Source organism: Amia ocellicauda, chromosome 2 (genome assembly GCF_036373705.1).
Source record: "Amia ocellicauda isolate fAmiCal2 chromosome 2, fAmiCal2.hap1, whole genome shotgun sequence".
Taxonomy (NCBI): Eukaryota; Metazoa; Chordata; class Actinopteri; order Amiiformes; family Amiidae; genus Amia; species Amia ocellicauda.
The window spans coordinates 9,567,833-9,584,862 of NC_089851.1; the positions used below are offsets into that span (position 1 = coordinate 9,567,833).

At 39.1% G+C, this 17,030-nt stretch overlaps 1 protein-coding gene across 5 annotated transcripts in view; it reads right to left on the minus strand.

The window, feature by feature from the left end:
* svila (supervillin a) overlaps window positions 1-17,030 on the minus strand; it is a 57,333-nt gene that overhangs the window by 17,978 nt on the left and 22,325 nt on the right. For 3 of the 5 annotated variants that reach the window (XM_066717792.1, XM_066717795.1, XM_066717794.1), the window contains 11 exons: window positions 16,342-16,600; window positions 15,665-15,742; window positions 12,716-13,415; window positions 11,551-11,773; window positions 9,553-9,685; window positions 5,726-5,773; window positions 4,927-5,007; window positions 3,864-3,932; window positions 2,045-2,192; window positions 701-793; window positions 69-155 (listed from right to left, as the gene is read on the minus strand). In XM_066717792.1, the coding sequence (XP_066573889.1) occupies window positions 69-155; window positions 701-793; window positions 2,045-2,192; window positions 3,864-3,932; window positions 4,927-5,007; window positions 5,726-5,773; window positions 9,553-9,685; window positions 11,551-11,773; window positions 12,716-13,415; window positions 15,665-15,742; window positions 16,342-16,600 (1,919 nt within the window). The remainder of the gene's footprint in view (window positions 1-68; window positions 156-700; window positions 794-2,044; window positions 2,193-3,863; window positions 3,933-4,926; window positions 5,008-5,725; window positions 5,774-9,552; window positions 9,686-11,550; window positions 11,774-12,715; window positions 13,416-15,664; window positions 15,743-16,341; window positions 16,601-17,030) is intronic. The other 2 variants (XM_066717793.1, XM_066717796.1) reach the window with 2 other exon arrangements.

The following is a 17,030-nucleotide window of genomic DNA, read 5'->3' on the forward strand; positions in this document are numbered from 1 at the left end:
ACACGGAGTAACTGGCTTGATGGGTATTTTTTAGACAGTCAAACTAGTTCTAAATAAAAGAGTTTCACCTTTGCTGTTCAGTCGCCCCAAGAAGGACTCCAATTTATCAAGCTTTCTGTCTGACTCCAAATGCATATCAGGTTTGGCTTCGATTTCTTAAAGGAAAAAACAAAAATTATGTACACTTGCATGCACCTCTACATTATAACATTGAAATACAAAATATATAATCACCACCACTATTTATACATTAACATACACACGATACACCAAATGCCACCTAATGTTAACTACACAAGAGAGAAAAAAGCAAGAAACACACTTGCTGTTGTTTCGGGTCTTTCCTCCAATTCTTACAAAATAAAAAGAAAAAGGGTTACAGTTATTTCAGTAAGAAAGCATAAGCAAATCTTAGGCTGCATGTCCAGCCACATACTAAATATATTAAATATATATACTAAATAAATATTATATATAGATATATACACACACACACACACTAATTTTATTTTTATAGCTGCTTATTAATTAAAGTGTGCAAAATCTCAGCATGTCAATGTGTAGAAAGAGGATGAAACCAGATTCGAGACTCATTCCCTCGATCTCTCTTCACCTCAAGTCAGGTAAGATTACTTTCTCTGGGGAAAATGCCAAAGGCAGTGAGGGACAAAATGCCAACATAAAACCACTGCTGTATTACCTTCCTGGGGTTTGGAGATGGCAGAGGTGTTGCTCTTCACTCGGGTCGAGGTGGGCGATATCACAGGACTTATTATAGAAGGGGATGCCAGGCCTGAAGTAGAGAGAAGAGGAAAAAAAAAAAAAAAAAGTACTTGAGAAATTACAACCACACCATGTACCAAAGCACTACTCGGATCATGGGTAAGATGTTCTTTTGTGGCTTCACGGACTGATATTCATCACAAGGAAGGGCCTCTATCAGTTTCATTTCCAGGGCCTCACTGTTTTAGGTCAGAGCCCCTCCACAGAGTTACACAGTACAGAACAGGATTCAGTTTCCTTTTGTGGTCTGTACAATGAATAAAGTTAAATTCAGTTACATTGTTGGTGGGGAAAAAAGCAAGTCACGCTGCTGCTTAACGTAATTCAAGGTATACTTATGCATTTCCTGAAGCAGTTGCGGCCCATTATTCTAAAGTAGGAAAACTAGGAAGTTTAAAACACGATGGAAGAACTTTACAGAACAATAGCCACAAAATATATAAAAGCATGAGTATTAAAACATGCTATATTATTCTTGCACTACCTCTATACGACTAAATATTATACACCATACAAAGACACCTACAGAAATACAAAAACTATATTCAGAGAAAGTAGGAAACACACTTGCTGTAGATTTGGGTCTCTCATCCATTTCTTATAATATTAAAAAGGAAAAAGGGAAAGAAAAAGAACAAATGTACAGTGAATTCAGTTAAAAAGTTTACCAATCACTACTAATACTAACAGGGCATGTACAATTGTTAAGGGATTTCAGGAACACTTAAGATACAATATTTAAATGTTTCTTTGTTAATTTGTTCCTCCCTGATCTTTCTAGTTGCAGATTAATAACTAGCTGGAATTGTCATAAGCATTGTGCAGCGCCAATATCAGCTATGGAAAGGCTTCCTCTTACAGCTGCCCTCAGACCTGACTAATCTGCCCCATGCCACCCTCATCTGGGGCTAAAACTGTGAAATCACTTGGCAGTTTTGTTACCAATGGGATGAGAGATTAATTAAATAGTGCTTAAACAATCTTGGAAACCATTATTCAAAACAATGAAATCTTCAATGTTGGAAATTGACAAAAACATGCATTTTGGCTTGGGAGTTCTTAAAAGACCTTTCTAAAGCCTTTAATTAAAGCCTGATTGTTTATCGGGTCTATCAATATGGAGTAGTGTTAAGTAAGTAATTTGGTAATTAAAAAAGGCTTTGCAGGGGTTGAGGACCCCTGATACAGACTGTAAAACATGCAGGGCTAAGGGGATAAGAGATGTGGCCTTAAGGAAGTAACAAAAATAGCACGTTCTGACCTTTCTTGACCATACGTGCTGCGACAGTGAACTGGGTGGAGTCGTTGGCCGCCCCCTTGCCCCTGGTCTTCCAGGCCTCCTCCCGGGCAGAGATCAGCTGCTTCCTCTCTTCAATGGTCATTTGGGCTTCAATCTCATCTCCCATTCTCTGATTAAAAACGACACGAGTTAGGCCATCTGCACAGCACCTGCAGGCCAGCCACTCGAGCCTGACACTCATCACACCAAAGGCATAACAAGAATAAAAAAAGTAACTGCTTCTGGTAAATTAGTTTGCATACAAATTACTTTAAAAAGTAATTCTAGTCAAGTAAGCAGTACAGAGTTGTACACTGCATAGCACAAGTCCTTTTGGTTAGAACTGTAATGCAACTTATCACATTAAGGTATACTGCTAAATCTAAAAAGAGAAACCTAAACTTGGTAATTGTAAAAGAGAAAGTAGAAGAGATCAAGTTATGCAGATAAAGACTATTTTGGCATTTGTGAAAAGCTGAGGGGCTTCCTCCTCGGAGGGTAACGTGCACAGTTGTGGCAAAAGGGTTCACCACACACACAGCTAGTACACCACGGTTACAAGGGATGGGTTAGACCATACAGAGTCCCCCTGAGGGGCTCCTGCAATCTCAGTGAGGCAGGGAAGAAAAATGCAAGCATGCAAAGCAGTCTATCCACAAAATGGGAGGTTTAATTTGCAGAAACATCACAACACTCCATCACTTGATAAACTACAGGGACTTTAACCAGCAAAAGCAAAATCAATTGAGCCACACACCTGTAGGATGAACTTATTTAATTGATGGTTCAAAGAAAATGTACTATTTCAGTCCTTTTATAGTCCTAAACAGGACCTTTCAGAGCCTGTATTTTTCTGCATGTTTCAGCTGCATTAGATACATTCAGTACATTTTTCTTTTCAAATCAAAACATTAGGAATTACAGTAATATTTTAGGTATTTAAATATACTGAATTATTATTTTGCCTCTTGCTTTAAAAGCCCACACTGTCACCTCATATATTTTCCATAGTTTGTAATGTTGCGCAGGGCTGTCAAATCCAGCTGTTCTAAGTAATATTCATTTAAGTGTCTCTGGACTGACGTTTCAGTTGAACACAGTTCAGCTTTTAAATCACAATCAGGCTGTGCCATATATAGTCTCAAGTGCTTTGATTAAAAAAAAAAAAAAAAAAAAAACCTGACTTAACTGTTGGCATGTGATTTGGCATTTTTTTATTAATATTCAACACAGATTCATAATTTAGACATGTAGGCAAAAGTGATGTCCACTTAAGGTAAAAAAATAATGAGATATAGTTTTTTAGTGAAACAAGGTGAGGTGACCATAATAGGCCAGTTAAAAAATTAAATGTTTCGGTTTGGAGAAAATCACCTAAAGGAAAATTACTCTGAAAAACTGGCCTTGGCACAGCCCTGCTGTGTAGTACAACATGTATAAAAAGGGAAGGAAAGAAGTTATTTAAGCTATAGATCACAAATAGGTGTGTTAGGAGGAAAAACAAAAATCAAACAAAAAGGCACATTTAAGGTAAACTGGTAGACCATACCCCGAGAAGATGTATAAGCAAGCTAAAAATTGTGTTGGATCTATAAATCTACAATTGTTCATATTTGCAAATGATCTATGCACAAGTCCTTTAGTTCAGTCTTATAGTTTTTCCTACATTTACTTGACAACACACAAACACACTCACGCACACAGTGTGGGTCTCTCCTTGATATCAGTACTCTGTGAATAAGAGGGTTATAGGATGTTAATGTAACAAATCAAAAGGGGAATCCTGTGAGGTGCGTTTCACCTTCCATCTCCAAGGATGACGTTGATCCACCTGCAAGGGGCTTGACTCTCTAATATTGGGAAGACTGACCTTCAATGGAAAACAAGAAGAAACAGAAGGTAGAGGAGAAAAGTGAGAAAGAAAGTAGACAGGCCATGACAGTCCTTTATGAAGAGTCAATAAGAGCAAGCAGGACAAAGCCTTCAGTGATGGCAGCCCTGGGTCAGCACCAGACCAAGGTTTGTCTCACAATATGAACTGCACTGAAAATTGAGTAACTTTACACTGAATTAGATTAATGTGTTGCCAACATTTTAAAAGTTGAATATAATTAAATAAAGATTTAAAAATCTTTAAATTCCTTCCTTCCCATGGTATAGATTTTTTTAACGAAGTCACTGAAAGTAACATTTGAAGAACAGCGGCTGTGTCACCATTGACTCCTAATTCTTATGGAAGCAAAGCAAATGTAAGTCAGATTCTGGCACGTTACTTTCCTATTTAAGTAAGAATAGCATAACATTTAAATGTATCCATCTTATGCCCTTTTTCTAGAGAGTCTCATTTATGGCCATGGAGGGTGCAAACATGCCCATGAGCTGCACGATTCATCACAATCATCCACTGAAACAAACATCAATATTTTGTTTTAGGGGAGGAGGGGGGTGGGTAAAGAAAAAAAAAAAAAGCATCACAATATTGTTAAGGAAATATAGTATATATACACAAATATATCCACACTATTTTCTCAATCATATTATGATGCTTTTTTGAAGAACTGCAATAATTAAAAAGAGCCTGCTTCATAAATGTTAGAAAAAAAGGTGTTAAATGGAGGGGAATTGTTTTAGTAAATCAGTGTGGTGCATTTAGAAAGAAATGCATTTGGCATACTGACATAGAACATTTATGCAACCCTTTAGGACATGCATTTTTAATTTATCATTTTGTTTGTTTGTTTCCCCCCCAATGTTCTGAACCACCGCGAAATGGTCAAAGTCAGCTAACCAGAGCCAGTCTGCAGGCAGTCAAGCATTCAGGTCATAGGCAGAGCACTGGACGGCCCATGCAACTCTTTCCTCACCTGGTTATAAGGTACAATATACTGACATTTATGGCCAGTAGGTATAGGAGGAGGAGAATAAGTGGAAGCATAGACAGGTTCCTACAGACAGGAGCAAAAGCAAAGTCAGAGAGAACAGACACAGACAGGAGCAAAGAGAGCAAGAATTAGAAAGGGAAAGACACAGGATAGAAAATCATTCAGGAGCTTCAAATCAAAGACACTGGCTTTGATTGCTCACCACGTTAAATGTTCAGTTTTAATGCATCTTTCCTTGTGTACTCTTATGAGGTTTGCCTCCCTAATGCATAGTGGGAGTGTTGCATGAAGCAAACCTCACATGCACACCTCACACGCTCTCCACACACATACACACACACACACACACACACACACACACACACGTTAAATAAGGCATGCAGTTAAGTGTGTAGTTCAATAAATCACTAATAAGTGAATGTCAGCGAGTTCTCTGTGCACCTGGAAAAGGACAAGTCCTAACATAGTGGTACATCTAAAATTGCATGTATATATTTGACTAAATCCAGCAGGGTTAAACAAAAATGGGTGGCAGCATGGTTTTCAAAAGGTGTGCACTACACCATGATCTGAAGAATGTATCAGTTTGTTCTCACCACCAGCCTGACTAATCTGAAGCTCAAAAAGCAGGTAGCCACGTATTTGGTGTTTCCACAACTGTGCCAACAATTGTGTATGTCATATTGAAAAAAGCAGTTTTTGCTGCAAGATGTAGAAAACAGCTTAGAGAATATTCAGAGCTCCAAGTAACTACTCCTATGAGGACACGGTTAAAGCTTACCCAGAGCTGATTAGAGAGAGCACTGGCATCAATTATCATCCCTTCCTCCTATAAGTTGAAACAAACGGGAAATGTTGCAACCAGTCGTTGAAGTGAGGTCAGTTAGAGCAAAGTCCCCACTACCCACTCGCATATCATTAGTACCGAGTCTGTTAGCTAGAGCACACTGACACGGGTCACATGCATGTTTCAGAGATGAAGGTATCGCACTTTGAGACAGAACTTCACACTTGGAAGCATGCACACTTGACACGGCAGTCGTCTCTGCATTTTACCAAGGACACCATTTGTAAGCGATTGAACAATTTAGCAGCAACAACCACCACCACCACCACCACCACAAAAAAAAAAGCATTTTAAAAATAAATTCCAGCAATGTAATAAAAAGCAGACTTGTATAACACTGATCTCTCAATGATTTAGACATTTACTTTTGAAACCTGAATTTGAAGTATATAAAAGCTTTTAATAAAAGGTTCAGAAATAAAAAACAGTTCAGCTATACGTGCCCCATATAGGGTATTCTAACAGCTTTGAATTAATCACGTGTACATAACGAAACAAAACACAGAAGGACAAAACTGCAGGTATGTATTAACAGCATCTGTATCTGCACTGTAGAATACTAGGTAGCTACATTTTTCTATATAGGCAATTTGTTTGAGGGTTTATTAAACTATTTGATCCAACAACAAATTTCAGAAGTTTAGCCAATGACTGATTTTCATTACATTTTCCACTCCATAATACCTACCATATGCTATGAATCATGTGAGGTGAGTCGGGCGGAGAGATTTAGAAAACCAAGGATTACTACATCTCTCTACCTTCTACTAGAATCATATAGAATTACACTTTCCATGCAGAGTTTGAAATGAGGTTTATTCAAATTAAATTGAGAGAGGAATACAGAGATGGAAAGACAGACAGGAAACAAAAACAACAAACAAAAGATGCATACAAGATAGATGGAAGCGTTCTAGGAACATGGAGAAAAACATCAAAAACAAAGTGAAGCACTGCCAAGTACATTTACATCGTACATTACATTTTGTAAGTGTAGTAGCATTAATGTGATTGTTTTAAAGGTTCTGAAAAAGTTCAAATTACTTCACATTTTTAACTTTTTAACAAGTGACTGGACTGATAAATGCAGGAAATACAAAGTTAATACGAATTTCGTATACATTTCACGAGAAACACTTCCTAACCAATGTATATATTAATAGCTGCTAAAACTGAACAGGTTTAGAATTACTGAATTTAACAGGCCAACAATATGACAAAACTAAAACAAGCGGTATATAGCTTTAGTTCTCCTCAAATTATACTTCAAATTCTCTTCCTTCAAAGGAAGGAATGCTGACAACTCTGAAATCAAGATCAAATTTCTTGAACAAATACTTGATATAAGTGAAAATCTAGGCTAAAAGAAAAATAGGATTACATTGGTTTTATTACAATATACGGCAAAGTGGTCAACAATTACAACTAGAGTGTTGTCAGCATCATGAGATGTTTAATTACTCTCAGTGCTTTTAGGTTACCTTCCATAATAGCTGCAACTCCATGTAACAAAACTACTACTACGCTTATAAAAGACCATTTTTGCAAAGAACATTCAGCTTTGGTTGTACAATCTTTAGGCAGCTCAGTTTAAAATATGGGGATAGCACAATATTGCTTTAAGCATTGCTCCTTAAGATAATTAAAAAACAAACTATCTTTATAGTGTAATCTTCAATCTAGAACAGATTTCAGTTTTAGAACCTCCATGACTGTCCAGGTTCACAACAGAAGCCTTGGACAGACAATTCCAGTCCTGGTGCTTAACCTTTACCAGGGCATGCCTCAAGGGAAGGTTACATTTGGTTATCTAGGGGACATGATTTAGGATGGACTACTCCATTCAGGAGTTCTGACAACCCCCAATAGACATTTTGGCCTACACTCACTTGACTAAGGGAACAAGGACCTGGCCTCGAGGTGGAATGAGTCAAGGAGCCGCTGCAAAGCTGTTGTCTGGGGTGGAGGAGGGTGGTAAAGTTAAAGACCACTTGGAAAGTGCATTAATTGCCTCAAACTTGCTTGGGAAGGCAGATGTCGGTTGTGCGATCAGGGTTGTCCTCATCCCAAACTTCAATTTAATACTCCATTTAGAGTATGTTAATGTGGGCATAGTGCCTGCTCCTTGGTCGCAGTGTGACCAAGGCTTTGGACATCCATCACAGCCACAAAGTATATCTGTATGTACTAAATCATTGTCTTGTGCATTTCTAGTGGTTGGTAATCCAAACTATACACAATACCAGAGAGCACTGTTCATGCAGCCTGAAAATAGAAAGACTTCATTTGATGAGATGTGGGGGAAATGCATGGATATAATCCCTAGTGAAAAAGAGCAAAACCTATCCCAAGTGGTTTTATTTATTTTGTGAGTGTTTTGTCCCCATGATACAGTTTACGCACCAAGAATGAAATTAAATGTAGCCCTGCTCCCAACGTAAAAGAGTCTTGGGACAGATAGACATACTGACAGAGATAATGTTGTCAGACGAGATACATTTTACAAATTTACATTACCACATTCCCTCCATGAGATCTACTTAAAATATTTATCTTAATGACAAGGTATGATTTACAACAATAAATTGGAAAATAAAATAACAAAAACTGAAAACTATAATGCGGTTTTACAAGTGGTACAGAAGTTGTATTTAAATATGCATTTCTGCTTACAATTGTGTGAAAGATGCATCTTACAATTTTGAAGATTATGATCAGAAATCAGGTCAGTTTATTGAATTTAAGAACGACCGGACTGAAGAAGTGTACACACATTGAGAGATTGTGATAATACAAGCTCATAAAACATACCAGGTGAAAATCTGCTCCGAACGAAAGCTTAAAACTGAAGAGCCACGCAGACAGAGACAACAAAAGTGAATGCTTTCAAAACCCACATCTTCCCCAGTTAAACATTATTAATGACTGCGTTCATTCCTCTCCCTTTTATATTTGTAATCTAGGACAGTACTGGAATATATTCCCGCTTTTAAGGTCTAGATCTCTGGATGGAAGGAAAATTAGTTTTAAGGGTCTTTTAATGCAATTCGAATAATTGATACTCAAAATTCCCCATGGGCTGATTCAGAATTATACATCTTCTACACAGTCAAATAAAAATAAGAACATAGCTCTTTTCGGAAGACGAGTATTTTATAGGTATAATAGGCAAACGATTCACATGGAAAAAGACTGCAAGTAGTAGACTGTGTGTATTATCATTAGTCAGTGATACCGGACACACACAATTAGCCATTCAGACCAGCAAATGGGCATAACAGGTACTATCATTGTGATTACAGGCTAAGATCACTGCAGCGGCTTGATTTTCTCAACTTGGTAAGCGCCTGAGATGTAAACGTGAGGATTGAACAACAAGTTTGACTTCTTACACTTAGTGAGTTTAGCGCCAGCCTTGGAGAACTGTCCCCACAAATGTAAATATGCATATAATGATAAAATTAAAAATCCATAATTTAAAAAGCAAATGTATATGAAACAAAAACAAGATCACAGACAGGAATTTATATATCTTATGTGGTATAATTGAAGACGGTACTGACAAAATCAAAAAATGATCAATGAAATTGAGGTGTGTGGGATCAAAACGAGATGTGCAAAACTCGGGATCATATCCTTTTTCTTTATAGCCAGATCGATGATGGTCCCTCCAGCCCTCCCCCCCCAACCCCATCCTCCGTTCAGCATAGCTGTTAAAGATACTGTTAAAAGTACGGCTCTGAAGCAACAAGTCAGGTTACCTTCTTTTTGAAGCTTTGCTCCACCTCCCACAGCTGCGCGTGACGCTCAGTCACCGCCACTCTCACGGCATCCTGCTTTTTGTTGATCCTGTTCCTCCAGTCTTCCTCCCCGCTCTTCTTTAGCAGAGCCAGCCTAAGAAGGAAGAATATGTGGCCTTTATGCCTCCTGCGATTCCTGCATAGCCCTGTGACAGTATTTATATACAGCGGTGGTAGTTTATGGCACATGGAAAGAGGAGAGACTGGAAGGAGCCAGAAGAATGACATTCTGCAACAGAATTACACTTGTTAAAAAGGAAAAAGTCAAAGTACAGATATTCACTCCTATAATATAGGTTTACATTTGTTATTGTTTCTCTTCTCTGTGCCAAATGGTTTATTTTTTTTATAAATGGTTTATTTTGTTGCTGTCCATTTATCCATCTATAAAGTGCTCTTTGGCTACCCTGCAAAGGGTGCAAAAAAAAAAACTATGCATCACAACTGGGAAACAAACTGATCCACAAAACTGAGAACATTTAAAGCAAGTACATTTAATTAAAAGTAGTTGAGTATTTCAAAGCGTGCATGAGTATGATTTTGCATCCAGACTCCACCCCCATCAGGGATGCATTCCTTATGTTTGTTGTTTTCAATTCTCAAATGTATTACAGCTTAAACAGTTTTACTTGCCAAGTTAATCTATGAAACATTTGTCAAAAACATACAGGGCAAATAATTAAGGAAAAAATAAGTAATTACAATACTGGCAGAAAGAAGTCAAGAAATAACTTGGAAACCTTTTAAAGTGTTTCTCTTCCACCTCTTTCAGAGCACAACCAGTATCTAAAAACATGCACTATGAACAAATGTGCAAGTCAGAAGCTGAACCACTAACCCTCTTTGCGTGAGTCAGCACAACATTTAGTAAAATATCTAATTAGAAATATGATTTAAACTTGTATTATATTGGAGATGACCGTAACTTAAATGCACTGATCGCAAAACATTTAGTATGACTAAGTTCAGCAATTAAGTGACAGCACTTTGAGGTGACGTGCTGTCTCAATGCTTTGTTCTCATGCACAGAAGACCTGCTCTGGCTCTGACAGATTCAAAGGGAAAAGACAAATTTAAATCAATAAATACAAATATTGGATTATAATTTGAGAATAGCAGGTGAGTCACATTTTGATTTGGTCTAGGCCAATGTACATACAAGTCTGTTTCATTTGACAGCAATGGTGACTTTCCTAACTTACATCATTTACCTGATGTAATGAGTACTTCCACTGCAATAACACCTATCCCCAAATTTCCAAAGCATCTTTAAATAAAATAAATACAAATACAGTGGGGGAGAAATAAATCAGAAAAAGATCAGAACAGATGCCAGAAAACGGCAACAAATTTTGTGAAACAAGGAAACTGAACGCAGGAAGGGAAATTATTGCTTACACTTTGAATTTGTACACCAGAAACAAAGCAACCTAATTTCCTTCCAACTCTGAACAGAATGAGGTTAGATCGCCCCGGCCGCCTCTCCTTGAAAGCTCAGTGTTAATTCACAGCACTGCTTCCTAAAATAAATCCCCACAACTCCTGTCAAACTCACAAACGCAACCTACATTCCCACAATGAGAATCAAGGTGAGCATCAATTCACCTGCTGAAGGGTAACTACAAAGCCTTAAATATCTCCAGCCCAATCCTTTACCAGCCAAAGCAGTACAATTGAGGCAAAGCATTGTAAGAAAGATAATCCAGTAACACTTATTGAAACTGCTCTGTAATTAAACACATATGCTAACCAACAATAAAATAAAACTTTACAATTTCACAATCTTAGAAATTCAAAACATACATGAGCTATGCTGTTGTGAATCATTCATCATCCAGCACTGCATTTGAGCGATAATTCCCAGACACACACAAGGACTGTCGACAAAACTACTGGTGGATAAAGCTCTGTATTGAGCACACACACAAAGCAGCGAGGCGTTCAGACAAGATTAATTACCTCTCTTTGATTGACATTTGTTTAGCAGACATGGTGTCCGAGTATTCCTCACTATTGTCAGCCTGGTTCTCCTTGGCAGAGATGAGCTCGGGGTGGACGATGAAGCCCGTGTCTTCTCTGGTCTCCGATGGCTGCAGTATCGAGGGCAGAGCATTGGAAGCGTGCGAGACACTCCTTGCCGTTGCAGTGCCTGCTCTCACTGGAGCGCTGGGTTCCAGCAGCTCTGCACAGAGGTACACAACACAGGACAGCGTTAGCAGATCTGCGTTACAGTAAATCACTTCCAAGCAGCGGTTTGAATACAAATTGTCCACAGCACAAGGAGAGAAAAAAAAAGCACACACTTTAACTGCCGTGTGAAGAGATCCAGAGGTTTTCAAATCCAAATTGTCTGCCTGACTTTCACAAGTTACAAAGACGACTTGAGGAACTGAGCAAATAACATGGTGGTAAAAAAAATGTATCTAGAAAGAAATCTAGCATTTCTTTTTTTTTTTTAGTCCTGACACCTATTAACACTAAAACTTGAATTAAGAAGTAATTTCTCTTGGCTGTTTACAATCAGTCGTCGTTTTTGTATTTTTCCATGGTGTACAACTGGGTGCTGAGAAACGTCAAACGAAAAACTATGTTGCTGTAAAGAGCTGATAAAACTATGAACCAAACAGGAAAACCATACTGTCTGCTCTGACAAATAAGGGAAAGCTCACAACCACAGACTGTGCATCATAAAGATCTCAGACAGTACAGGAAATGCTTATGCATTACAAAACATATAGTTTGGGACATTTGCTTTTCTGATAAGGCTGAAACACATGGATCTAGTGTTGAGACATGAAATCCAAATACAAAGAAATACGAATAATTTATGATTCCCTTTGTTGTTAAAATTTTGCTTTGTAATAGACAGGATGTAATATATCAGATAAGAGCAATGGTTTTCCACCCCTCGAAGAAAAAAAAAGACTGCATTACATTCAACCTGGTTTTACACACCACCGCCTTTTTACTACCCTTGTATGAGGGCATGGTTGCTCCCATGCATTACAATAAGATGCAACACATGTAACAAAAGAACACACACGCAAAAAATGCAATTAACTAGTGAGGATAAATGCTCTTTCCCCCCCACTCAAGCAAGACAGGCACTGCCCTAAGCCCTTACCTGAGATGACTGCCCGGGATTTCAGGACACTCTCCGATTCGAACAGCTCCTGCGGGGGCTGCCTCTCTCTCAGGACCCCCCTGGCCTCCTGCCTCTCCAGCACAACGGCGCACTCTGTCTTGAGGGGGCTGTGGAGCTCAGCTGCCGGTGAGGTGTCGGGGTCCTGCTGCTCCCTGCTGCTCCTCCTGGGGGGGCTGTGCCTCAGCGCTTGCAAATCTGCATCCCATTCACTCCCACCTGGCTGCGGGGGGGCCTGCTGCCTGCCGTCTCCGTCTGGCGAGTTGTGCTTCCTTTTGCTGCTGCTGCTGCTGCTGCTGCTTTCTTCTCTCGCGGCTCTGTACGCTTCTTCCTGTCGCTGCCCGGCAACCGAGTAGCTGTGAAACACGCCTTTGATCTCTGCCGGCTGCTGCTGTGGTGGCTGCTGCTCTGTCAGGGGTGGAGAGCACCGTTCGGGGGCTGCTGCATTGTGCACGGTGATGTCAGCACTAGGGGCTGGGCTGTGGTACTTGGGGACGGCTCTCTCATAAGACTCGCGGCCGGACAGGAGACTCCCCTCTGTGGAGGGAGAGCACTTTCCAAGGTGTATATCCCCTGCATGGGCTGTAGACACCATGGTTGCCTGAGATGCGGCTGCCGCTACAGACTTCACAATAGAAGGCGACAAAGGTCCTAGCTTTCCTCCTCCTCCTCCATTCTGCAGCTGTGGAAGGCAGTGTTTACAGACAAAAAACATGTTTGAATTGAAGACAATGCTGGGGTTTGGTTGCAGAGAAGGACTGAAACTGAGGTTATGGACAAGACTGTACAGATAAAAAAAAAAAAAAAAGCCAAATCAATCATGCTGAGTAATCAAAGTCGCATCACAAGTGACTCATTTTACATCCTGTTGATCAAAGTGGAGGCTGGGTTTATAATGAGATTTCCCCATAAGCCATGCTGGTCATCTCCCGTAGATCATAACAATACACAATGATTAGAGCAGCAGCCAACAACAGCGCTCATTTAAAAAAGGGCAAATTGAGCATTAATGGAGGCATGATTTAAAACCATCATATTTCACGCTGAGACTCTACAATTAGTTGAAATGTTATAGGTCTATACAATAATTTTATTTTGTCTTCATTTTTTCCCTAATGTATTGAAAATATGCAGCACTATGCTTGGACTACGTACAAGACATTTTGATTGGAGATGCAGGTTAAGATGTCACTTTCAGTGCTCTTTAGTTACACTACTATACCCTGAAAGTGGACATAAAGCTGTAATATTTTCAAGAAACTAAATTTTGTTCAATGTATTTTTAAAGGTAAGGTCATTCAAGTAACTTGCTTAAAATCACTCTAAATCCCCTATCAAGCAAGAGCCACAAATTTGAGAATATTTGCAAGTTCAACTTTGATGCATCCTATTGATGGTGGCATATGCTTGGGAATATTATGAACTTGCATGAATTGGTAACTACACAACTTTGTTGGTATATTTAATCCTTGCGGCATCTCCAATAAGATGCACATAAACGATGGACCAGAACTTCACGAGCAACAAGTTACGTATTGTTCAGATTATACTGGATGGAGCACTACATTGTGCATTGTTCCTAAGTCTAATTCTTCATCTACTCATGTTTGCATCACTGAACACATAACAGTGGCCCATTTAAAGACCATACCGAAGACTCTCATGGGAAAGCTTTCCAAGAGTAATGCACATTTACTTGGAAAGTTGTGCAGCTGGGTTGCGCGTGTGTGTGTTGACTGATCACCATCCCACATTAACTGCATATTGATAGAGTGGTTTCTCTGAACACATAATTCCTTCCTTGTTGTAAAATTAAAATTGTTTGTCCAAACTTCCGCCCGAGCAGCTGAAATGACTGTTCGTATGCTACTGCACAGTCAGCATTCACTGGGAAGTTTGGTTTATTGTTGTCTAGCTAAACAACTAGTTGTAGGGCAGTTTTGGAAAATCATTTAAATGTATTTATTATAAAGGAAAATAATTAATGGAGAGAAATTATCCATTTTAATGTTGATTTAAAGGGTAATACACATACTCTTCCCAGCAGCATAGCTTGCATAGTAAAATAAATGTGCACACTTTCATAAGAGATAATGTATTTTGTAAAGATGATACCAGGTTATAGAAATGCTATTTCTGGCAATCTTTTGAAAAGGATCTATATTTTCATATAAAATCAATATAATTTTCCCGATTAGCTGCATTTCAGTAAGATTGTCCATGAGACCCCATCATTTTATACATATATAATTAACATACTTTAATTCGAATGCATATGCATCACACTTAAATGAGTGAATATGAGCATTGCATGTAAAAACCCGAGCTCAGATCACACTCTGCTCATTGAGATGGTTTTTATTTGTTTTCAAAAACCGTGCTTACTTTTCCACAAATTTTAAAAAGTCATTAAAACTTTAACATGCTAAGCAAAGTTACTGTTTTTGTCTTTCATTACCATGGCTACAGGTATCTGGATTCTGGAATACAGTTAATTATGGGGCATGCATGAGTCGGGAAATGTCTCAGTCTTTTATTCATTTTAGAGATAATGAACCATCGTTGACAGCACTGATAATGTCAGACGTTTTCAATTAGCAGATTGTGATTTACATATTTTTCCACTCAATGCTGAAATCTTAACCTTTACATACACACAGCTTTTCAAACACGAACACAAGTTTGCACACCCTTTATAAATGAGAAAATGTAATACAATTGTGCATGGTCTTATTCATTTTAACTGCAAAGACTGTGCAAACCTAAAAAACTGTACTATTAAAAATAAACTTTAGCTGCTGAGCCAAATTAAAACCAAAGCAAATACAGTATCCAAGAAACAAATACAAATCGAACAGTTCAAACTTAGTATGCAGCAAACAGGTGCTTGACCACTGCATGCGCATGTCTCGAGGGGGGGGTCCGCCTTACTTGCACAGAGTGTACCTCTCTCTGCAGGGGATCTAAAATGCCATTGGTCAGCAGGGAAGGACCTGTAGGTACTATTTCCTGTACCAGAGACATGGATTATTTACGTGTACTTTATCATTATTATATGCTGCTTAAGAAAGCATCCATAAATGTTAATCCTGTCAGGCAAACAAGATGTTTTGATGGCTACAGCTTCTAGAAAAATAAAATCACACACAAATTGCCAATGACTTATACTTAAGTCATGTAACTGCATTATTAAAATCACTTCTGCACTAATGCCAAAAATAACATTAGTACATTAAAAATATCAGTGTGTAAAAGTACCAATCCCACCCCTTCACTGAAGGAAATCCTGAGGAAGCTATTCTATCCGGTTCAGATTTGCTCAGAAAGACTTCCCTCACTAAAGGTATCGAATGTTTTGTTTGGAACCATTTCCGTGTTGTAAGAGGCAAGCGGGTCAGGAGAGGACTGGAAAAAATACTGTGTGAATGCTGCCTGAAACTGAACTAGAATGGGGGGGCGGCAACACAAAAGTGGGAGAAAAATAAAAAGGGGAAGACCAATGCATCATAAAATCTGACTGAGGCCTAGGCTTCAATAGGTGTTCTCTGGGTTAAACCGTGACTAAATCCTAAACAAGGGACTGGCGGCGAAAAAGACGTGCTCCATACCTGCTCCACCTCTCCCAGGGTGATGGGCTGTGTCTGGTAGCGTGCGTTGGATCTCCGCTGGCGGATGTCCGTCCTGGCCCTCGACACCACCTTGGTGGTGGGCTGAGCCAGGCGGTTGAAGAGGGCCATCTTCTCGGCCAGGCTGAGAGTGGACAGGTCAGGCTCCTCGGACTGCTCCTCTGCGGCAGTGTCCTTGGCTTCCCCGGCTTCCTTCGCTTGCTCTCTGGCTAAAGAGCTCTGCTGCGAAGCTGCCTGCAAACTATTGAAGAAATCAAGACGCGTTATAAATAGACATTTAAAATAAAACTGCTTTCAAATGAAACCAGTGCAAACAATGACAGTGTCAAATTAAGTTATTCAAACCGGTGCAAGTTTAAAAAAATCTATTTAAAATGTGTCCTTTTTTCATCCCACAGGATGCCACAAAGTTTACAAGTAGTAAGCAATGTTTGTCTACAAGTCCTATGCTTTTAAATCGTTTTAGTTTTGAGCTTGAGTTTTCCGTTTTAGGCAGACTATGGAAGCACAATCGCCACAAAGGCAGACAAAAGATTCATAGTTGTTGGGTAACCTAACTGATGCTTTCCCATGTTGCAGTCCATCACACGCTTCAGTTTTGGCATGCTAGGTTATTGTTTAGCAGCGGCTTTACAAGTGTGCATGTTAGCAGACAAGCCCTCATTTTTAGG